Source organism: Chelonia mydas, chromosome 4, assembly GCF_015237465.2.
Source record: "Chelonia mydas isolate rCheMyd1 chromosome 4, rCheMyd1.pri.v2, whole genome shotgun sequence".
NCBI classification, from domain to species: domain Eukaryota; kingdom Metazoa; phylum Chordata; order Testudines; family Cheloniidae; genus Chelonia; species Chelonia mydas.
Window position 1 is genome coordinate 25,357,347 of NC_057852.1, and position 22,856 is coordinate 25,380,202.

The following is a 22,856-nucleotide window of genomic DNA, read 5'->3' on the forward strand; positions in this document are numbered from 1 at the left end:
GCTCCTCTCTCTACTCCCTGCTTTGCCCTTCCTTTTATAGCTCCACTTCCCCCACTCATCAGATAGGTACATGGTGTGCCCTTGAGGTGAGACGTGTCTGTTGGTGCCAGCCAGTGCTCCACAAAATCTTGCCTGCTGCAGCTTCCTCTTGCAGCATTGTATGTGAGTTTCTCCTGTGGGAGCAGAGAAGTAAAGTTGGCTGCCTTTTAAAGAGTAACCAGTTTTACCTACCGACACAACAGCACGTTTGAACAGAACCCACAGGGATCTGGGTTCGTGCAGTCTTCCCCACCCACACTGATGGTCTGTTTTGCCCTATGTCTCTTCCCTTTCCTCCCTCTCTGAACTAGTTTTACTACCGCTCACATTGAGATAATCATAAAGATGTGGAATAGTACTGTCAAGACAATTTCTGTCCATGAAATTTTCCTCCATTGTCTCTTCCCCCTCCCCAACATGTTTCTCTGGAAAGTGCAGTGAAAGCAGAATTGGACTGATGAGTTTCAGAATTGCTGTATTTTAAATCTTTGAACATGGGGTGGGGGAAGTGATGTAAAGTGCTGGTAGTCTCCAAATTCACCACAGCATTCCCGCTCTACCATGCTGATCAAGTTGCTTTTCTACAGTGAAAAGCATGATCAGTCACTGAGATATCGTAAATAATCATTACACGCTTAAACATATATTGAAATGCATTCTTAGTATAAATTTCCATGCTATAGTCAGAGAGCAAAAATACACAGTCTAGTGTGTTTTTATTCCATTTTATAATCAGTTATAACCGTGTTTAATTTAATACATATGTTCTTCAAAACAAGAAAAGCGGATCTACAACGTAGTCTTTGGTCTTTGCTGAATCCAGGCTGTAATAGCAGGAAGTGCTTGTACTCTCTCTTTCAGAGCCGAAAGTCTCGGGTAGTTGTCTGTTAGGTCAGGCTTAAGGAACAGAAGTGTAGTACTGCACACATCCCAGTAGAAATCAGCCCAGGTTACCTGGTGAAAATGAAAGGGTAAAACAAAATTACTCAATTAGTATATACAATCAAATAGCAGACCTATTAACATCAAAGACCTGGTCGATACTGGATCCAAAATGAGGATAGAGAACCACACTTTAAATACGGGTTGGCCCCTCCTACGTTAGCCAGCTATATCTTGTTTAAATGATCTACAGGTTTCAGCGTAGCAGCCGTGTTAGTCTGTATTCGCAAAAAGAAAAGGAGGACTTGTGGCACCTTAGAGACTATTAGTCTCTAAGTTGCCACAAGTCCTCCTTTTCTTCGATCTACAGTTACAGAAGTTATCCCCTGATGAGGTTACAATCAATTGCTTTTAGCGTAAGGTGATATGTTTAAATCCTATCCATGCTATAAATTTTTAACCACGTTGTAACTTGATCCAACTGACTTGATTTAGCTGTAGACAAGGATATTAGTCTAAACTGTTTAGAAATCATGTTTGCTGAACTGATTTTAAAATGTGGTTGTAAACCAGTTCAATTTATATTCTTTTTATATGTGGCTTTGGTCAGCAGGATGGACAGGATCAATCTATGCAAATTGACTTTTGAAACGTCCAGTGTCAAACCCTGAGGCTTTTAAGCAAAGGCTGGAACCATTATTTTTAACTCAGTTCAAACATAGCTTAGCTCCATCCACGCTGACCAGCAGTGTTTAAAATGGTTTGGTTCAAAACTGGTTCAGCAAACGTGAGTGGGCCTGTGGGCCTGAAATTGTGAGGGTAGTCGGAGCCTGAAAAGGTGTTAGGAAGAAAAGCAAAGAATTAAAACCAACACACAGCAAAGGATGTTTCTCAGATCTCTAGCTGCGAAGGTGAAAATTGTTTAATTTCCTCCAGTTACTTTGCTACAATGATAACTGGATTTGGAAGAGGGAAAAGAAGATACTCACAGTCTTCCCAACCAGCCACTTCTTATCCCCTAAGAAACTTTCCAAATCTCGTAGTAGTCCAGGAGCTGTATTCGTGAGGAGGTCATTAAATACCTGTTGCTGCAAAAAAGCACATGTAAGTGGAGAGGGTGGTCAAATTTGATCCTTCTATTTCTTGAGTGCACTGTTCTATGAAACAAAAAATATAGCATAAATAAGGGCTTGGAAAACTTCATTACAATGGAGTCATTTGATCTGATGAATGGGGCCGGAAAAATATTTACTGGCAAAATGATTGAGTAGTTGTACCTCTTTTGAGCATGCATGTGGGCACTGCACTATTCATTAAAGCTAACTGAGGAGCTGCCTGATATATTGATGTTGAAAAGGGCATTTTTGCACAATGTCCTTTTCTTTGGTCTGATGCTAATGAGCCTAACGAGCCTCAGTGAGTCCTCTGTCTTGATACCAGACACCTAGAGAAGAGGTGTGAACCCTCCACTGACTTGCAAGACCTGCACCTTGACATCAAACCAACAACTCGGTGATTTCACAGAAGCTTTTCCTTTGACGTCGGATCAGCAAGCTAGATGGGCTGAGCCGCTGGTCCAGCTAGATCTAGTCATCTGCCTTTGGCCAACACTAGCCGCTGCAGAAGAAGGCGCAAGAAACTGCAATGGACCATTTTTGGAATAACCTGTTTGTAAGTGAAGTTCTCTTCCTGCTATAAGTTGGTTTATTACGTAAAGCATGCAGGTTTATATCCCTTTTGAATGTTATGCTAATATATCGGTGGATATTCTCATAAATGTCTAATCTTTTCTTGAACCCTACTAAGCTCTGTGTTATGATAATATCTTGTGTACAATGTCCCACAGGTTAATGATGTTGGGTAAAAAAATATTTCCTTTATATTTAAAAACAAGTTTAATTGGATATTTCCATACTACAGTAATGGGGCCTAAAACTTCCTAGATAAACCTTCCCCATACCAATCATTTTATGTCCCTCATGTCCCCTCTTATTTGTTCCACCCTGCCCCCAAACTAATATTTTCATTCACTCCTTATATGGTAGCCTTGAACAATTTTCATTGCTGATATTGGTAGTGTTTAAAACCGTGATACTCAGACTTCAGTGGTTCAGGAGCCAAATTAGCAACCAACATTACCCAAAAGACCCGTGTGTGTGTGTGTGTGATATGTATTATTCTCACAGCAAAATGATTGCCCAAGTATTATTATTTTATCAACTACAATTGGTTAATAACATAGTAAAAGCATCCTGACTGGCTAATAACTTAGGTTAATTAAATCAGTGTTTTAATATCGTGTGCTGCAAAGAGCCGCAAGAAACGCACAAAAGACCCACTGGCAGCTTGCGAGCCCCAGTCTGAATATCACTGCTTTAAAATAATAAAAGCTTGGGCTGGTGTAGAGACATGCATGGAATGGTTATGCGCCATTCCTGCTGCTTAGAACAATGAGTCTATAAGAAAAATAAGAGTCAACTATTACGTATGTTCTATTTAGAGTTCTTCTTGCATAGTATATCAAATAAGATGTGTTACTGGGGTGAGAATTCTTTACTGCTTTGTTTAAAGATTTTTTGGCCAAGCAAAGCAAGGCCTTACACGCAACTCACTGGTATTTCTCTGTGTGTAATGCAATAACTTCTAAAAACCACATCTGCTTAATTCCAACGTTGCAGGGAATGTTCTCTGTATCAATGAGCATAATCGTATTCGTTCTGGTATGCACAGCAGGGTGTACTCAGACTACATAAGCAACAAAGTGTGTGATTGTCATACAATGACCCCACCTGGAGCACCCTCATGCAAACAGGCCACAGCGCAACAAGCATGTCTGCCTCAGTTTCCTCTCTCAGGTAACCCAAAGGACTCAACTTCAGGCTCTTCTGCTTAAATACTACTTCCCCTGGGAGCCAGTTCCTTACAAAACGTAGTATAAATCAGCTCATAACAAAAGTCCCAAAACATAGTCTGTCAACCCCCATACATGTAGTCCTTAAAATCCTACACTTTCCAGCGAGAACCCGCACAGCCTTTATGCTGGAAGATGCTCTTTAGAACCCCCCTCGCTTCTCCAGCCCTGTCACCATTCCTCTGGGTCCAGCTCTTGGACCCTGAAGATGTCAGTGGAAAGCGCCTCCTCTGCTCCTCTTACTTTAAACAGTGTGGCACTGGCTGTCTGGCTTGCAGATGCCAGATAGCAAATCCCTTTGCTCTTGCTGCTCTCTTGCTGCTTCTTGGAACTCATCAGTCAGTTTCTGGAAGTTTTCATCTCCTGACTCAATCCACTCTGAATCACTGAGCCTTTCTAGCCCCCTTGCCCTTGCCTTGCCCTTTTAATTGGCCAAAAGGGAGCACCTGTCCTGGCACAAGGGCACTGGACCAACTTCGTTCACTGGGCCAGCCACTGTATGACCGCCATTGTCTAGTTTTACTGATTTTAAAGTCTTATTTTAGGTGTTTATATGACCCCCATTGCTATAGTGTCTTTTAATATGGTTCTTCTCTCAACACCCCTGCGAGGTAGTAGTATCCCCATCTGGGGAACTTAGGGACAGAGACACAAAATGGCTGGCCCAACATCACATGGGAAGTAGGAGTGGAACAAGGAAGTGAGCCTCTCAAGTCCCAGACTAACCACCTCATGCAAACAACATCAGATACCATGTATAAACCATCAAGTACAATATTGCACCCAAATGGCTAAATAACATTAGAATGGCCGTATTGGGTCAGACCAAAGCTCCATCGAGCCCAGTATCCTGTCTTCCGACAGTGGCCAATGCCAGGTGCCCCAGAGGGAATGAACAGAACAGGTAATCATCAAGTGATCCACTCCCCATCGCCCATCTAATAGCAAAACAAAAATGTTTCTTTTACATTACTTGCTACCTGAACTTGATCTGATGTAGCACAATAAACAATTATCTGATAGTAACATCTTCGTCTGGTCAACTGAAAACCTTACATATTTCCCCTATTCGTGCTGTCTGCTGGCCTTTTGTATTTTTCCCCATTTTCACAATGATAGGCTGTGAAGTCAGTTCAATTTTTGTTCTTGGTCTGTTTCACTTTCAGGTCTCAGTTGCTTCAGTGTTTGGTTGTTGCATCCACAAGCCAAGGAGGAACCAGGAGAGCTTTCCCTATGCTTTCATCGGAGGAACAGCAGAGCTTCCACATACTCCTCCTAATGGTTTTTTAATTAAAATTTCTTTCGCCAATGCATGTTGAGTCATGTTAGATTCCTGGATTTTTCGTGACCTCTAAGAGGCTTGTGACTTGGGTCAGCACCTTCAACTTGCTGTGAATAATATCAAGAGGGACTGACTTTTGTGAGGTGATTGCTAAGTACCTCCTGCTTGGCAGATGTCGAGAGGCATTCCGATGTCATGTCACTGACTCAGCTGCTCTAGCTTGCAAAATGGAGTGAGAAATGTTTCTCTTAAAACCTTCCCAGTAGGCTGCAATCTCAAACCCAAAGGTAGCTAAGAGTTCTGCACGTGAGGAGGTCCTGAGATGCAGCCATAACACTGGCAGTCAAGGCCACTGACAAACAGAGCAGTCAGTGCGTTACCTTCCCTTATAAGTCTGACATGAAAAGGGCTGGTAACTTGGACTTTCAGAAGCCCTCATCTTGAGCCAGATTCTTCCTGTATCATTTGTGTTAGCAGTTTAGCCTACTAAGCATTTTCATATTTCCTTGGCAAAGAGGGGTGAGGTATTGATGCTTTGCCCTATTACTTGTATTGAGTTGTTTAATACTTCTTATTTGATTCTTGTTGTGTGGCACCCTGCATGTGCCTGGAACAGAGCAAGTAAAGACAAGAGTCCTGTCCAACATTACTTACAGTGTTACACTCCTGGAATTCTTTCTTTCTCTGATGCGGATTTCTTACACGTTTGAGAAGCTGCCAGTTAGGCTTACTTTTATGCGGTCTTCGCTATTTATAAGGACTGTTATAAGCAATTTTACAGGTTCACTATGTACTAAATACCCTGTGCTACCTCACTAAAATTCATTTCTGCTGGGTTGCCTATGGACCTGAGCTTAGTGATCTGCTCATTCCAGCCCCATGATTACCAGGTGCCTTCAGTCCCTAAGATGGTGGGAACCAAGTCAGGATGCTGAACCCTCTGCAATGTTGATGGACTCTTCCTAACTTCCAAGGCCATTCCACCACCCTCAGCAAGGCTGCTGCAATGTCAGCATTGGTGGGAGAACTGGTTGAAAAATCACAAATCACACAAATCACAAGCAGTAAATCAGGGCTTTTCATAGCCATCTTCAGTTTCTGGCGTTTTTTTTCTTTTTCCAACACATCCATGCTGATAGCATTAATAAGTTTCTCCTAGGGATACGCTGTTCTGCTATCATTTTTCAGGTGTCTGAAAGCTGCCTGGTTTTGTGCATCACAAAATGAATGTAATTCCATGCAGTGTAAAGAATTTAAATGTTGCAAATCTCTCACATTCCAGGAAGCTCAAAATGTTTTGTTACCGTAATTGCTAGGTTTCATTTCTACCATAAGATGGCAGCATCCCAACCCAAAATAGAAAAGTTTGGAAGGTGAATAGCGAGGGAAGGGGGGCAGTGGCTAAAAGGAAGAAGGCTCGTAAGGTGAGTTTCTAAAGAAACAATATTCTAGCACTCCAATCTTTCCTGTGTCTCCCCTCCTGCCCATTTCCTCCCCCTCCCCCCACCACAACTTGAGCACTGCTGTGTTTGTCTTTTTTTTAAACTGAATTTAGTGCTGGTGACATAAGCTTGACTGCTAGCCCTGGAGACATTAAAAACTCCAGCCACAAAATAGGTGCAGTATAGGCTAACATCATGCAAATGTCCTTCGATTATTATGGAGGCACTGGTCACTTCAGGAGTTACAGCAAAAGGGCCATCCCCATGGTATTAAAACAACATTCCCCCTCCCCAAATGATTTTTAAAAAGAATGGACTTGGGATTGAGGGCATTCTGCTTTCTGGGATTTGAGCCTTTTTAGGGTTCATGTTTTCAAGCACTGCTCTGCAGGAAACTTTTTCTTTAAATTGAAAGCTGTCTTTCTCACATAATCATGGACTCCAGCTGGGGCTTCGAGGAAAGCCCAAGTATGAGACTTGTGATAAAAATCGTGAGAGCTGACAACACTTTGCGCTTTCCGGAGGGATTCAAGCTCTTAACATACAAAGAATACAACGCTACCCTCCCCTGAAATTACAGCACTTCTGAGCACAGACTGAATTTTCTGAGAATTTACGAGTAGTTTTTTTTACTAGTTTATTAGTTTACTAGTTTTTACTAGTTTGAGATAAAATTAATTAAATTTAAGAGCTTTGGCATGTTGACACTTTGGTTTTTGATCTGCATGATATAACCTAAGCTCTTTAAACATCCAGTCTAATTAAAACACATGGTAAATTTTTGCATAGAAAACATTTCAAGAAATTAGGTTGTATTTAAACTATTAACAGTTGTACCTAATTACTGCTTTACTAGACTTCAAGCACAGGCAGAGTGAGCGCTTGGGTCATTTTTAACTAGAGCACAAATAACTCAAGTCATCGCCCTTCTTCTACAACTAAGGGCTAGTCTACGCTGGCAACGCGAAAAGGCTGCCGCGGCAGTACTTGAACGTGGCTTGTGCAGTCGCTCTCCCGGCGCTCTTAAAAATCCACCTCCACCAGGGGCGCGGCTCCCAGCACTGGGGCACGGTCTACACTGGCGCCTTACAGCGCTGCAACTTGCTGCGCTCAGGGGGGGTTTTTTCACACCCCTGAGCGAGAAAGTTGCAGCTCTGTAAATTGCCAGCGTACACGAGCCCTAATTTGTATGTTGCAGTTCCGGTTGTAATGAGTCAATGGTATGAGCTAGACTGGAGTTGTGTCAAGAGGTTCTCGTTGGTGGAGGATTTGGCCCAACTGTGACTGCTGCTTAAAGTTTCCCTGGCTCCGTGTTAGTTTGGGTCTCAGTGCTTGAGGCTGCACTGCCAGAGGAGCAGTGGAAGGGCAGGGGAGCTGTTAAAGCAGAGAGACATGGAAACTTAGGGAATTCCTGCCACCTCTTCAGGGTCACCAGTACACTTCGGCTGTCTTGAACTGCTCTGGGGATTGACAAGCAGCTGTAAACTCAGCCAGTACCGTTGGAGTGTTGTGCCCTGTTCCAGCATGGTGTATAGCAGCTACACCAGTATATTGAATCTGCTCCATTATGGGAAAATAGAATACATGACTTAAAGTTGATGCTACCCATCATCAAATGATTAGAAATGTCCTCTGGTAACGTTCTCTTTGGTTTTCTATTTTGTGTTCACAAATGAAAAATTTTAGTGTAAAAAAAAGAAACTACCAGATAAAAATCATGGTGAGGTGGAGTTGAGGTTGAGAGTACTCATCAGAAACTTAATAGTGGTAAATATTATAGGGAAGCTGTATCTCCAAGCATTACAGGAAAGCAAGTGTTAAGGCTAGATTTAAAAGGTAACTGCTTCATAGTCTTGTCTCCTTTTTTTCTGTCCTATAAATCCTCCCAACCATCCTCACTCTGACCTGTGATTCTTCATATTAAATTGGCTTCACAACTGACTGGGACTGGATGGATGGAGCTGGGGGTTATATATTGCCTGGAAGACACCATTTTATACTTTGCTTCCACCATACGGCTAGCTGTCTGAAATAACTGGGAACTGCCCTTCTGTCCACTTATTTTTCAAACATGCCTTCCACCACTTAGTCCCCCTATTAATGAATCAGTTCACCTTCCCCCAAACATATCTGTTCAGTTCAGTGTCCAGCCCTTTATGCTCTCTCTAGAGTCAGTTAGTTACCAAAACAAAAGGATACATAAAACGTTGCTTTGTTTCATTGGAAGTGCCATGAGGACATCTTTAGAATTTATACAGCACCTGTCAATATTCATCCTGTAGCAATTACTATATGTCATTACCATTGACATAATCTTGCTGTTCTAAATAACTACCCATGACACTGCACTGGATTAAGCCACTCTTTACAGCTTTAGAGAGAACAGAGTTTAGAGGCACACCTAACTGGGGTACATTCCCTAGTTAAGACTTATTTCCAGAATTTTGCTTCAGGTGTGGATTTTGTCTCTCGCTCTCTTTGAGGTAGTTGGAATGCTATTAATGTTACAAGTTAGAGCAGACCAAAAATTGAATGCAGTTAGAAGCAAATGAAATTGATCTTAAATATATTCACGGTCATTGAACTGCACAGTGGGTATAGGAATTAATCATGTCTAACTGTCTTTTTTAATACAACTTGTAAAGTTGTAATTAAAAACCTAGATTATGTTTGAAGTTAGCTGAGCAGAGCAGGAGCAAGGGAAGACAATACGTGCTTCCGAACACCAGAGGGAGTGTCTGTAGTCAGAAGTACACAAAGAATAGGATGACATAGAGCCATTATGCTTTTAGAGTTACTTAAATAGTAGAAATAAGTTAGATTCTTTAACTACTAGCTTGCATCAAAATACAACTCCTGAGTAGTCAGTGAAGTGAAAGAGTTTTTTTTCTGATTCAGCCTGTCCTTCCCTGTTTAATAATAATGTATTGATATTTGGCATTTGTATAGATAGCACCCTCCATCCAAGATAAGCCAGGGTGCTGGCCGCATCCTCCTCCCAACAGTGAGGAAAAGGGGGGAAGCAGAAATCCTTGGGTGGTTGCTCAGTAGCCTGAAGGAAGAATTGCAGAGGATATCTGCTGCCCAACTTATTGAGTGGCACTGGAGCTGGGCAAGTGACCATGTGACATCAGGGACCAGTGTACAGGTGTCACTCTAGATAAGACACTTTGGCAGGTATAAATCTCTTTGATTTAAATCAGTGATCACATTACTTTCACATCCTGATTTTTCTCTCCCCAGGGAAACATAGACATGAAGTCATCAATGGTGTCCACAATGGCATCAACCAGAGCTTGTTCCAGAGGCGTCTGACCGGCCAGACCTGTGGAATTCAAATTTAGAAAGGGAGAGTAAAGAGACACTATCCGCACGAATAGGTTATTCCTAAAAATAAGGTGTTTGTGCTCATACCAATGCAAACTTCAAATGCTGCAGAGCTTTTACCTATCTCTCAAGCTGCTTCTGACCCCTCACATCCAGCAGCTACCTCAGATCCATTGCTCCATAACTGAACTCATCCTCCTGCCTCCTTGCTCCATCTTCACTCACTGACAAGTCCTGTTCTTCCTGTCTCCTAGCCCCACGATTTTGTTGTAATCTCTGAGTCTTCCTTCCCCAGACCCTCAAAGCCTTGATACAATTTTTTTCACTATCATCAGACTCCACCCTTTCCTGTCCCAACTGCCAGGAATCGCATCCTCTCCTAGCTTTTGCCTCCTCCGAAAGTGCCTCAGTTGAAGTCCATTTCCTTCCGCTCCATTTCGATATCACCCCCTCTTTGAAACCCTCTTCCTGTGTCTTAATACATTATATTCACATTCCTTAGCTTAACCTTGTCCCCTCCTACAGCTCCACTCTTACTCTCCCCCATTATATTCCTTCCACCTGCGGTCTTCCCAACCTTTTCCCCTTACTCTTCCCTTTGTCTTCTTGTCCTACCCCACCATCATGCCCTAACTCAGGCTGCCTGGTACAGGCTCCTCCTCCTCATCTCACTTTGTTCCAGTTCCTTCTGAAAACTTCTCTTCAGACAACCTCTTTTCCCTCCACCGATAATCCCCACACGCTCCTTCTGCTGAATTATTCTCTTGCCTTATTTAGATTTCAAGCTCTTCAAGGCAGGGAACATGGCTCTTTCTGTACACGTAAAGCCTTGTAAACCTAAATCATGACATAAATGAGTCTCAGCAATAAAAGGGACATGAAATGTTGTTAGTTACTTCACAATGATTAAATGATACCTATGTAAACTTAACAGGCACCGGTGATATATTTTCAATATGAACTGAAAGGCTATTTTTCAAAAACTTTCCATATATTGTTCTGCCAGAGTGAACAGCATCACTAGAACCTTAATCTGAGCTGGGCACTGCATCCCTCTCACTGCTTGGACTGAGCTAGGTCAACAGCTGTAGCAGGGAAAACTCTGAGACTCCTGAACTCAGGACCTAGTAGGTAAGTGAAGGAGAAATTGTTGTGAAATAATACATTTTTAAGGTGTACATTATTTACATGTAGGCTGGGATTTTTGAAGGAGCCTATTGCCAACCCCAAGCATTCAAATTTCCTGAGTCAGTCCCCCCAAAATATGATGATGATTTAAAATAATAAATTTGATGTTCTTTCTATTTGTCTCTTGTTGGGTGGAGTGATAAGCTTGAAAATTTAACTCCTTTATCTTCAATCCCTCAGGTCTAGAAACTGACTGCTTTAATGAAAGCTGAGTTCATCTAATCACTAGTTCAGGAGCTTGGGCTTTACGACAAACACCCAAAGCACAAGTTGGCAACATTTGATTTGAGTGTGATTAGGACACCCAATTCCTTTGGGTGGCTTTGAAAATCCCAGACATGTTTTTAAGTCTACTCTTCTGTCTTTATCCTGTTTGCTTTCATATTGATGCCAATACTGCAGTGTCTGAGCATTAAAAACACAACTACATTCTACTTTTACTTTCCAGCAGGTAAGACTAAAACGCTGGAATAGAAGTAAAATTGAGGGGGTGGTGTATGTGCGTGTGTGCGCGGCCAGGGGGAGGAAGGTGTCAGGCATACAGTACTTACTGTGGGAGAAATAAGTTTAAGAAAGGAGTTCTACATTTCATTCTGACCATCGTCAGGTCACTCTTATCTCTTCTGGTCCTGAATTCCATAGCCAAGACCTGCTCTGTGAAAATCCTCTCTTCTGTCTGATTCCTGCTCCTTTCAGGTTCACAGATTCCAGCAAACCTTGGAGATATACTGAATTCATTCAGGTCCAGCACCCAGAAGTTTCATTTTGTGTTTTGCGTTGACATTGACTCAAAAAGCAAATCAGAGAAACAGCTGAAATCATACAGCAAAACTCCTGGGGACATCCCCCCTCCTTCCGGAAAGTTCAGGCTCTCTTTATTTTTAGCTGCTAAATTCTTGGGGGAGAAGGGAGAGGTCAGTGGCTTTCAACCCTTCTCACACTGGTTTTCAGATGGTAGCAAGTTGGTCCAGTCTTCTCTCTGGTCCATTTTCTGACGGGAGCAGAGGGCATGTTAGCTAGTAGGCCAATTCCGTACGTTCGCCTTCAGGCGCAGGCAGCTTTCTAGCAGTCTGTTCCACAACATCTGCACTGGAAACAGTCCTATTTGTACTGTTTTTGCTGTAGCATTGTTGTTCAACTTTGGGGCTAAGAGATCTCTTAAGTGCATTTGGCCTAGGGAAATTGCCATGCTTGTGTCAGAGTATCGGGGGGAGAGCCATCTTCTGAAGACATTTGGAGGGGAGAGACGTAGAAGGCCAAATGACCTCTCCTGCTCTCCTTAAAACTGCTCAAGTTGAGGGGAAACCTTGGGCTTCTGGGGAAGAAAGCGATTATTGAAAGGGAAGGAGAGTTCTGGGCTGGCCCAGACATGTGGGATGTTTTGGGTTTTATGAAAATTTTGCAAGAGTTCTAATATGATTTATGTATGAAGAGTCTTCACATTTTAAGCAATAAGAAATGTCAAGACATGGATTGTTAGTTGATGTTTAAGATGGAGTTACAGACACCAGGTAAAAGGGTTAAATGCAAACAACACCAACTTGGGTATCTTTTTGCAGTTATAAAAGTTGTTTTAAAATGACTCAGAGGTTAGCTCCCTTGACCCATATTGACTGATTCCTGGGTCACTTGATTTCTTCATCCCCTCTACTGTTATCCTCTTCACTTCTGAGTTATTGGATACCATGTGCAAAGCATGCCATATATGCCTTTTAGAAGTGTGGGGTTTAGCGGCAGCTTATAAAGAAAATGAGCCATGATTTGTGCTGTATTACATGGATGCCCACATAGAGCTAAAATTCTTACTAAACCAGGTAGATTTCATTTCTTCTGTCTACTTTGTAATAAACTATTGTGATGGGGCAAGGCCAGATGGCTATAGAAAAGTAGTGGGAGATAGATATATTAGCTCCAGGCTAAACAAATTCCTGGTACCAGGATAAGGTAAATGGCAGCTGTTCCAGGTCAATTAAGACACCTGAGGCCAATTAAGAACTTTCCAGAAGGCAGGGAGAAGGATAGGTTGACTGGGACACCTGAAGCCAATCAGGGGCTGGCTGAAACTAGTTAAAAGCCTCCCAGTCAGTCAGGTGGGGGTGCATGTCAGGAGCTGTGGGAGGAAGTTGTGCTGTTGGAGAGGCTGAGCAGTAAACATATCAGGCACAAGGAAGGAGGCCCTGAGGTAAGGGTGACGTGGAGCTTGAGGAAGTGGGGGCTGCTGTGGGGAAGTAGCGCAGGGAATTGTACATGTCATGTTTCTAAAAGGTCAGCTACCACAGCTGATACTATTAGGGTCCCTGGGCTGGAGCCCGGAGTAGAGGGCGGGCCCAGGCTCTCCCCTCTCCCCCTGCCCTCCACGATTACTCACTGAGACTGGGAGACAACAGAGACTGTGCAAGGGAGGATAGCTTCTCCTCCCCTCCCTCGCTGGCTTATGATGAAAATGGCTCAGTAGACTGTGACCCTTGTCTCTAGAGAGAGAGAAGGGTTATGTGGAGGGTCACAGTGAGCCTCTGAGGCTAGCGAAATTCGCCCGCAGAGACAAGGACAGAGCTCTGTCACACTATACATAAGCTGGGTAGAAACTATGATCCTAGTTGCTATTCCATTCTGCAGTCATGCTTCTTTCCTTTTCCTGTTTGTATTAACCATTAAAATACTAGATTTGTTTGTTTTTATTATATCACTTTTTACAGTATCTAATATTTTGGCACTTTTTGGTGTTTTATGGATTGTACTAATGCTTCTCTCAAAATGATCCAATTTTATCAAACAAAAAGGAACTCTGCAGGAGGCCAGACTTTCTCAGGGAAGCAGACATGGGTAAGACTATTTTACTACATTTTAAAGAGTTTATTGTACATTTCTTTCAGACTGGAAAATGTAACAATGTTTGGAAACGTTTGAAAAGGAAGATTACATCTATTTGCTCACAATATGAAAGAGGCAACAGAAATGTACTACCAAGTTCCCCTTATCCCTTTGCATAAATTCAGCACACCCTGAGAACCTGAGAATATCCTCCTTCATCTGTGTTAGTCTTGCAAATAGATTTGAATCATGGTTGATAACTCCTAAAACAAACTCTGGCTCCTGCAACTTTCATTATTACTGACATTACTCGAGAATCTTACTTCATATTATCAAAGCAGCTGAGTAATCTCTGTCACAGAACACAGAATTTAGAGTTGGGAGTGATCTTATTAGGTGATCTAGCCTCATTGCCAGAGTGGGATTGTGCCCTAAGCATATTTTCTAAGTGCTCTGTCCAGGTTAGTTTAGCAGTTTCCTGAAACAAGACTTTCCAGCCTTGAAAAACAGTTGGACAGTACCATGCACTTAGAGGACCAAGTCTAATCTCCAGTCCCCACAGCACAAGAGCCCAAAATCCTAGCCTCATGAAGTACAGACTACAACATCTTAGAAAACAACAGCTATCTTCTCCTTGTATCTGCAAAGTGAGGGCAAAGCTGTAAGATTTTTGTTGCTGGTAAACTCAGATAATAAGCAGTGTACTGATCTCTCACGGAGATATAAATTCAAGCCGATATTAAGTTGTGTATCATTTATAGTTAATTTTTTAAAGTATATACATTTATATGCAAATTTGGATCTATCTAGAGTGACTTAAAATGTGCGTACCTCGGGCCTAGAGTTTATCAACAGGTACGCTCTTGTCTGGCACCTGTTAATCCCCATGTAGTATTTGCATGTCCCTTCAACACTGTTGTCATAACCTTGTTGATGATGTACAGCTTGATCTTGTCAGAGGATGCTTTGACTATGTTGCTTTTGAAAAGCAGAGACAATGCCAGTTGGTTGGGTGGAAGCTGCAGTTGTTCTGAACTCTAACCAATTTAGTGGGGAGAATTTACAAATTTTATGTTTTTTTTATTGCTGTAAAGAAGAGAAGATGGGAGTTCAGTATGGAATATGTATGCATTGCAGATGCAACAAGGATTAGCAGAAAGGAGGGAAGTTATTTGTATTATTGTAGTGCCTACATATCCGAGGCAGGATTGGGAAGTCCACTGTGCTAGGTACTATATAAACACATATGAAGAGAGAGAGAGTCCCTGACCCTAGGAGTTTATCTTAATTTAGTCTAGTTTACTCGAGTTTTCTCCAAACTTTATATTGAAGTTGGTGAGAAAATCACACACTTATTTGTTATGCACTGATTTCTAACTGGATTGGATTCTGATAGTTCTAGATTCCCATGACAAGGTGTGGAAGTCAGATTGCTTGAAAATTTTAAAACTAGACTGGATAAAACACTAGCAAACTTAACCTTAATTATAGCAGAGCTAGCATTCTGCTATAATACGTTGGAGAGAACAAGCTGGCATGATCAGGGAGCTGGACAATGGGATTGTAGTTTCTCTAAATTCTATGAAAGGCAGAAACCAATGCAAGAAGTCTCACTGTGCGTATATCTTTTTAACGTTACCCACGCTGTAGCTGAAATCCAGGTGGCACACCCAGGTACTTGAACTTGATTTAATACTCAAGTTCTAGCATAGTTCTCCTGGCTGGCAAAGCTTGGGATTTATTCTGATATTTGCGCAATACAAATGTTCCTTAGACTAGTCTAACACAGCTACTTGAAAACCATCCATCTCATCTGCACTGGTCAGGAAACTGTGCTGGAGCTGTGATAGTAACGATCATAAACCAATCTCCCTATTGTTTGAACCATTGGATGTATTAATTCGGGGGCGGAGCCTTATTCTGTATGGTATAAGAATGCCTTTTTGCACCTGGTCACCATGTTTGGTTTGTTCCAATGGGTGCTGCAAACGATTCTGTCAAGCACAAATTACTGTGTGTGCATCATGAGGGGCAAGAACTGTGCGCTCTCCTTGCCAATGCATAGCAGAGTTGCCCAACTCTGGTCCTCGTTGGAAGAGCACCTTTGAGCGTTGTATACCTTCCATAAGCTTTGTAAGTTTTTAATTATTTTTCTGGTTTCAGTTTAGTGCTTTTTTTTTTCATTTGTTTGGTAGCTGAGGTAGCAATTTTCTTCTCTGGTTTCCCTCTAGGATCCAGATATGGGAATGGTCCAAGCCCATATTCAGAAGGAAGACATCCCTCCAGGCGCCCTACCCAAGGTTCAGCTAACATCACACTGTCCACACATACTTTACTGCCCCTTGGGATAGTGGTGAAGAATGGGTGCTTGAGGCAAGGTAAATTAATTGGGAGCAATGGAGACGGAGGGGAGAGGGCTGCATTGGAGGTGCTATGGAGATTGATTTACATTGATAACATTCCACAGGACAATTATAGAAGTATACCTTGCCAACCCCCTTTCCCCTCAAAGATGACCTCCATACGACATTTCTGGGTGCAGGGGTACTTTAAACCATCATTATCAACTGTAGAGATCTAGTGTAGGATATGACACAGGACATGCAGCATCACACAATGCCCCTTAAATTTCTGTGATCAGATGAAATGAAGCTGCAGCAGGAGAGGCTGACAACAGGTAAATTTTGTCGCTCTGTGAAAACTACTTGTGCCTATATTGGCCTGTTCACACTGACTTCTGTTAATTTCAGTTTGTCAGGCTGGCTCTTTGTTTGTATTGTCAACACGCACCAGTAGATAGCATTAAACACAGGAGCAGTCAAAAGTACCAAGAAAGTAGCAGTGTTACATTACCTGTTTCTTTGGCTAGGTATCTGGCTATGGCCAGGCTCTGATGAAGGGTAACTCCATCCACTTCTAAAATGGGGATTTTTCCAAATGGGATAGCTTAAAAAAAAATCACACATGAAAAACATTAGAACAATGTTAAACTCAACACCAGTGTAATAGTTTGCACTTATAATAGTGCCTTCCCTCTGAGAATCTCAGAGCACTTAACTGTTTCACAGGACCCCATAAGGTTCTGTTTTACACATGGATAAACAAAGGTACAAGGTTAAGTGACTTTCCCAAGGTCACTCTGTGATGCAATGGTAGAGCAGGGAATAGAAGCCGGTTTTGTGTTCTTTTGACTGAATGTGCTACCTCAGTGTCTGAAATTCTGCAGATCCACTAGTATGCAAGGAGAATTTTCAGTAAGGTTTAATTTTCTAATATTTTTCCCTTCTAATGAGATAGTCTGGATCTTACTGACAAAGTGCCAGTCTAGGCTTTATAACTCTGGAGGAGTGAAGAAGGCCTGGTGGGGAGGTGGGCAGGGGCTAACACAGATGCTTTTGTTATGCTCTTATTGTTTAAAAAAAAATCATATTCACTGACTCAGACATTTTTTTCTTCCAAAAAACACATTGTGGCAGGAAATACATCAAGCATTTCAGCTGACAGTCCACCAGCAGAGGAACAAAGGATGCAGAAGGGTAAGGGCAAACTGCTTCTGACACCAAGACACAAACACCAAGTTTAATGCAATACATTATGACCTGGCTTCCATGTCAGAGACAGTTAGAAGAAAAAAAAAAAAGAAGCAACTACAGGAAAACCACAAAGTCTGAGAAATTGGGAGGGAGCCAAGTTCTAACCAAAACAAAATTAGCATGGGTATTCTGAGAGAGGAGGGCTTAATCTCTGGCATCAACAGTGCAACTCAAATTGAGATGAGACCAGTGTTTAAAGAGAGTTAAATAAAAATGTCACTGGTCCAGTAGCGTGATATACCTAGAAGCTCGGACTCATCTTTTGCTCTATCTAGGAGACTCAAGTGGCTTGGTACAAAGCCTTGGAGATGCCGTTAAGGTGGGAATGGGAAAGAACTAACAGGTAGTTGGGTGGATGTAAGAGGGAAGGAGGCTGAAGTGTAAGATGAGTCAGTCCAGAGGAGGAGGGTCCCCTATCTTTCTGGATTTGAGCGACGGGGCTAAGGAGTTGAGATGGATCTTGTTCTCTTAAGGAGAGGGAGGGGGAGTTACTAGCAGTGTGTACTCACTTGGCATATACTGACCACTATACTAGCCTTCAGTGCACTGAGGTGCAGTTCTCAATCTGTGAGCCACAGAATAAAATGTTTTGAGGACCAAGATTTGAGGAGTTACTTGTTTGGGGAGATGGTCCATGAGAGGATCTCCTGAACTATTTTACATTTGGGGACAATGTATACCTTCAAATCAGCGGCACTGCTATGGGTACCCGCATGGCCCCACAGTATGCCAACATTTTTATGGCTGACTTAGAACAACGCTTCCTCAGCTCTCGTCCCCTAACGCCCCTACTCTACTTGCGCTATATTGATGACATCTTCATCATCTGGACCCATGGAAAAGAAGCCCTTGAGGAATTCCACCATGATTTCAACAATTTCCATCCCACCATTAACCTCAGCCTGGTCCAGTCCACACAAGAGATCCACTTCCTGGACACTACAGTGCTAATAAACGATGGTCACATAAACACCCCCCTATACCGGAAACCTCCTGACCGCTATTCCTACCTACATGCCTCCAGCTTTCACCCTGACCACACCACACGATCCATTGTCTACAGCCAAGCTCTGCGACACAACCGCATTTGCTCCAACCCCTCAGACAGAGACAAACACCTACAAGATCTCTATCAAGCATTCTTACAACTACAATACCCACCTGCGGAAGTGAAGAAACAGATTGATAGAGCCAGAAGAGTTCTCAGAAGTCACCTACTACAGGACAGGCCTAACAAAGAAAATAACAGAATGCCACTAGCCGTCACCTTCAGCCCCCAACTAAAACCCCTCCAACGCATTAAGGATCTACAACCTATCCTGAAGGATGACCCAACACTCTCACAAATCTTGGGAGACAGGCCAGTCCTTGCCTACAGACAGCCCCCCAACCTGAAGCAAATACTCACCAGCAACCACATACCACACAACAGAACCACTAACCCAGGAACCTATCCTTGCAACAAAGCCCGTTGCCAACTGTGCCCACATATCTATTCAGGGAACACCATCACAGGGCCTAATAACATCAGCCACACTATCAGAGGCTCGTTCACCTGCACATCCACCAACATGATATATGCCATCATGTGCCAGCAATGCCCCTCTGCCATGTACATTGGTCAAACTGGACAGTCTCTACGTAAAAGAATAAATGGACACAAATCAGATGTCAAGAATTATAACATTCGTAAACCAGTCGGAGAACACTTCAATCTCTCTGGTCACGCAATTACAGATATGAAAGTTGCGATATTACAACAAAAAAACTTCAAATCCAGCGAGAGACTGCTGAATTGGAATTCATTTGCAAATTGGATACAATTAACTTAGGCTTGAATAGAGACTGGGAGTGGCTAAGTCATTATGCAAGGTAACCTATTTCCCCTTGTTTTTTCCTACCCACCCCCCCACCCCCCCCAGACGTTCTTGTTAAACCCTGGATTTGTGCTGGAAATGGCCCACCTTGATTATCATACACATTGTAAGGAGAGTGGTCACTTTAGATAAGCTATTACCAACAGGAGAGTGGGTTTGTGTGTGGGGGGGGAGAAAACCTGGATTTGTGCTGGAAATGGCCCAACTTGATTATCATACACACTGTAAGGAGAGTGATCACTTTAGATAAGCTATTACCAGCAGGAGAGTGGGGTGGGAGGAGGTATTTTTTCATGCTTTGTGTGTATAAAAAGATCTTCTACACTTTCCACAGTATGCATCCGATGAAGTGAGCTGTGGCTCACAAAAGCTTATGCTCAAATAAATTGGTTAGTCTCTAAGGTGCCACAAGTACTCCTTTTCTCCTGAAATGGTCTCTATGATGTAAAGGTGAGGGAAACCCTGTTCCTTAAAGAGTAGTGTGAGTCAATATTTAAAACAAAGACCTGAGCATTTAAGGTGGCAAGAATCTGCCTGTGGGGAACTAACCACCATTCTCTCATCTCAACTACTGAAGGGATTATAAATTTCAAGCAGATGCTGTTCGGGCAAATTACAAGTGTACATCCGTGTTGATAATAGCAAGAGACATTGGGTCTCATTCTTAATTACACTAGGGCCCCTTAAAGTGACTGTAAATGTAATGCTGACAGACCTAGTTCGTTGGCAGGCGGGACTGAACCTGGGGCCTCTGGAGTTCGTGCATGAGCGAAAAGCCAACTGGCTGGTAGCTAAGGCTGTAGAGCAGACTGATTTAACTCACTCTAGGTGGTCTCAGTGCCACTAGATGAGACAGAACACCACACCCAGAGAAGGTGTGTGGGTTACATAAACATAATTTATGTTCATTTTACAGCCCCTTTAATCTGTCAGAACAGTATAAAGAGATCATAGTGTGTAAATGATAATGGAATGGAATGCTAAACTACATTATACATTGAACCACTAAGTATAAAATGCAGTACGTTATGGGCAGAGCATTAAAGGCTCTTATGATGAACACATAAGCAAGCTCTGACCAGTCCATATCTGGTACATAAGAATTTGACGTAGTGTCAGCAGCAAACTAATAACAGAAACAGAAGGAAGAGAGCAACAAAGGTTGCTGGATTCATCAGCATGCCACTCTTCAATGCCCCAGAGAACTTCAACTTTGAAAACCTTCAGAATGGACAGACTGGAAAAAAGATTTTGTACATTTTTTTTTCCTGCAAACAAACTCCATGAAGAAACTGGCAATATATAGGTGTCGTCTTTAATATATGCTATGGAAAAACAAGCAGGACCGTATCTTTAAATCCTTTGACGTCATTGAAGACACTCACAAGGATGCCTATGAAAGGGTTCTGGTTATGTTTGATGTATACTTTATATCCTAGAGAAACATGGTTTATGAAAGAGCATGTTTTCATCAGAGAATTCAAGAACCTGGAGTATATGTTGAAGGTTTTGGAAGATCTCTGCATACAATGGCTGAAAACTGTGATTTTGGGAATGCAAAACATGAAAATATCTGTGTGTGATAACAGAAAAAAACTCTTCATAGCAGCTCCAACTGAAGAGAGATTTAACCCTAGCCACAGCTATACAGATAGCAAAGCAGTGAGAATTAGTCAAACAGAACAAAAGGCAGGAGCAACTTGAAACACCTGAAACTACCACAGATGCTGTAAACAGACCACTTAATGTCTAAGTCATTGTCATAAAACCCTCAAGGCAAGGAGAGAGAACCCCCAGGCTAAGAGGAATAAATTCCAGCCTACATGCACACTGTGTGGAAAAAGCTATTTCCCAAGAGACAATGCGTGTCCAGCCAGAGGCGCATGATGTAATACATGAACGAAATATGGACATTTTACCCCTGTTTGTAATACCAAAGCAGTCAAGGAGTTGAGTCATATTACAGACAATCGAGCCATTGTTTCTGGGATCATCACTTGTGATTACATAGAACCAGCCTGGAGAGTGAAATTAAATATTCATGGTGAGACTATTGACGTTGAAATTGACTCAGGAGCTGATGTCACAGTCATCTCAGAGGGACTTAAAATCACCTTCAACCCCTCCCAGAGCTGAAGTCACCTGACATAGTTCTGTCTAGCCCTGGAGATATTCTGAACTGCATGGGCCAGTTCACCACAGAAATAACTTGGAGAAAAGCTCTGCATTTAGAGGATATGTGATCAAAGGACCATAGATCAACAGCCTTGTCAGCCTTAGAGTGGCAGCCATCATGGGCCTAGTGAAAACAGTGGAAGAACTCAATGGAATGTTTAGTGACAGTGGACTTGTGAAAGGAGATCCAGTACAAATAACCTTAAGAGACAATGCTGAACCATTTAGTGTACATTGACCTGGCAGGATTCCTATTCCACTACTGCATAAAGTGGAAAGTGAGTTGAAGAGAATGGAGTGGACTGGCATAATCAAGAAAATCTGTGAGCAGACAGCATATTATGCCCCAGTGGTGCCAGCTATAAAGAAAAATGGAAAAATACAAATCATTGTGGATCCTGAAACACTTAATGAAGCAAGAGAAAAATATATTCTCCCAACACTGGGTAACTTCCTCCCCAGAGAGAGAGGAGCTATGATATTCTCCAAGCTGGATGCCTGGATGAGATTCTGGCAAATTTCTTTAGCCAGAGAAAATGCTAGCAGCTGTAGTTTTTGTGGATGATATTCTGATATATGGATCTTCGATGGAAGAGCACCACTAAATCCTCAACGAAGTCCTAAGCCCAAATCAATGAGTCTGGACTGAAGCTAAACAAAGAAAAATGCATTTTCCACTTACCCCAAATTGAGTTTTTGGGACGGACAGACAAACAAATGTAAAATCAGTCCTAGGCCCGAGAAAGTTAAGCAATTAGACAATGGAATGCACCAACTAATATATCAGAACTGAGATGTAGACTGGAGATGTTAAATTGGTCAATACCTACAAGACCTTTCCACAGTGACAAAACCACAGAGTGAATCGTTAAAGTCCAACACAACTTGGCTATGGGGGCCAAATCGAGAAATTGTTTTCAAAAAGTATCAGATTCAAGACAGTACCAGATCTCCACAGCTCTAGTTCTTAAGTATGCCGATGTGCACAAGTCCACAATTGTTAGTGCAGATGCAAGCATCTATGGCCTAGGAGGTGTATTGTTGCAAGAACATGGTTCTGAGTGGAAGCTAGGTGTATTTGGCGCTCTCACACTAAGAGAAGTGAAAAAACAATATGCAAAGAGTGCCTGGCAGGTGTATGGGAATGTGAGAACTTTTACAGATATCTGTATGGACTGGATTCATTTACACTGATAACAGACCTTAATCTACTTGCAACCTTCATCAGTGGAAAAGTCGTGGGTCAAGCACCGCTGACATGCCAACATCTGTTGGTAAGGTTAATGCGATTTAACCCAATTGCTAAATAAGTTCCTCAGAAGAATCTGG

The 22,856-nt window shown here is 42.3% G+C and overlaps 1 protein-coding gene across 2 annotated transcripts in view; it reads right to left on the bottom strand.

Annotated features, from left to right (window-relative positions):
- Positions 1-722: 722 nt before the first annotated feature.
- Positions 723-22,856, bottom strand: part of HPGDS (hematopoietic prostaglandin D synthase) — a 62,977-nt gene continuing 40,843 nt past the window's right edge. For both annotated transcript variants that reach the window (XM_007063003.4, XM_037896912.2), the window contains 4 exons: positions 16,736-16,828; positions 9,772-9,881; positions 1,911-2,009; positions 723-993 (listed from right to left, as the gene is read on the bottom strand). In XM_007063003.4, the coding sequence (XP_007063065.2) occupies positions 829-993; positions 1,911-2,009; positions 9,772-9,881; positions 16,736-16,828 (467 nt within the window). In that variant the 3' untranslated portion in view covers positions 723-828. The remainder of the gene's footprint in view (positions 994-1,910; positions 2,010-9,771; positions 9,882-16,735; positions 16,829-22,856) is intronic.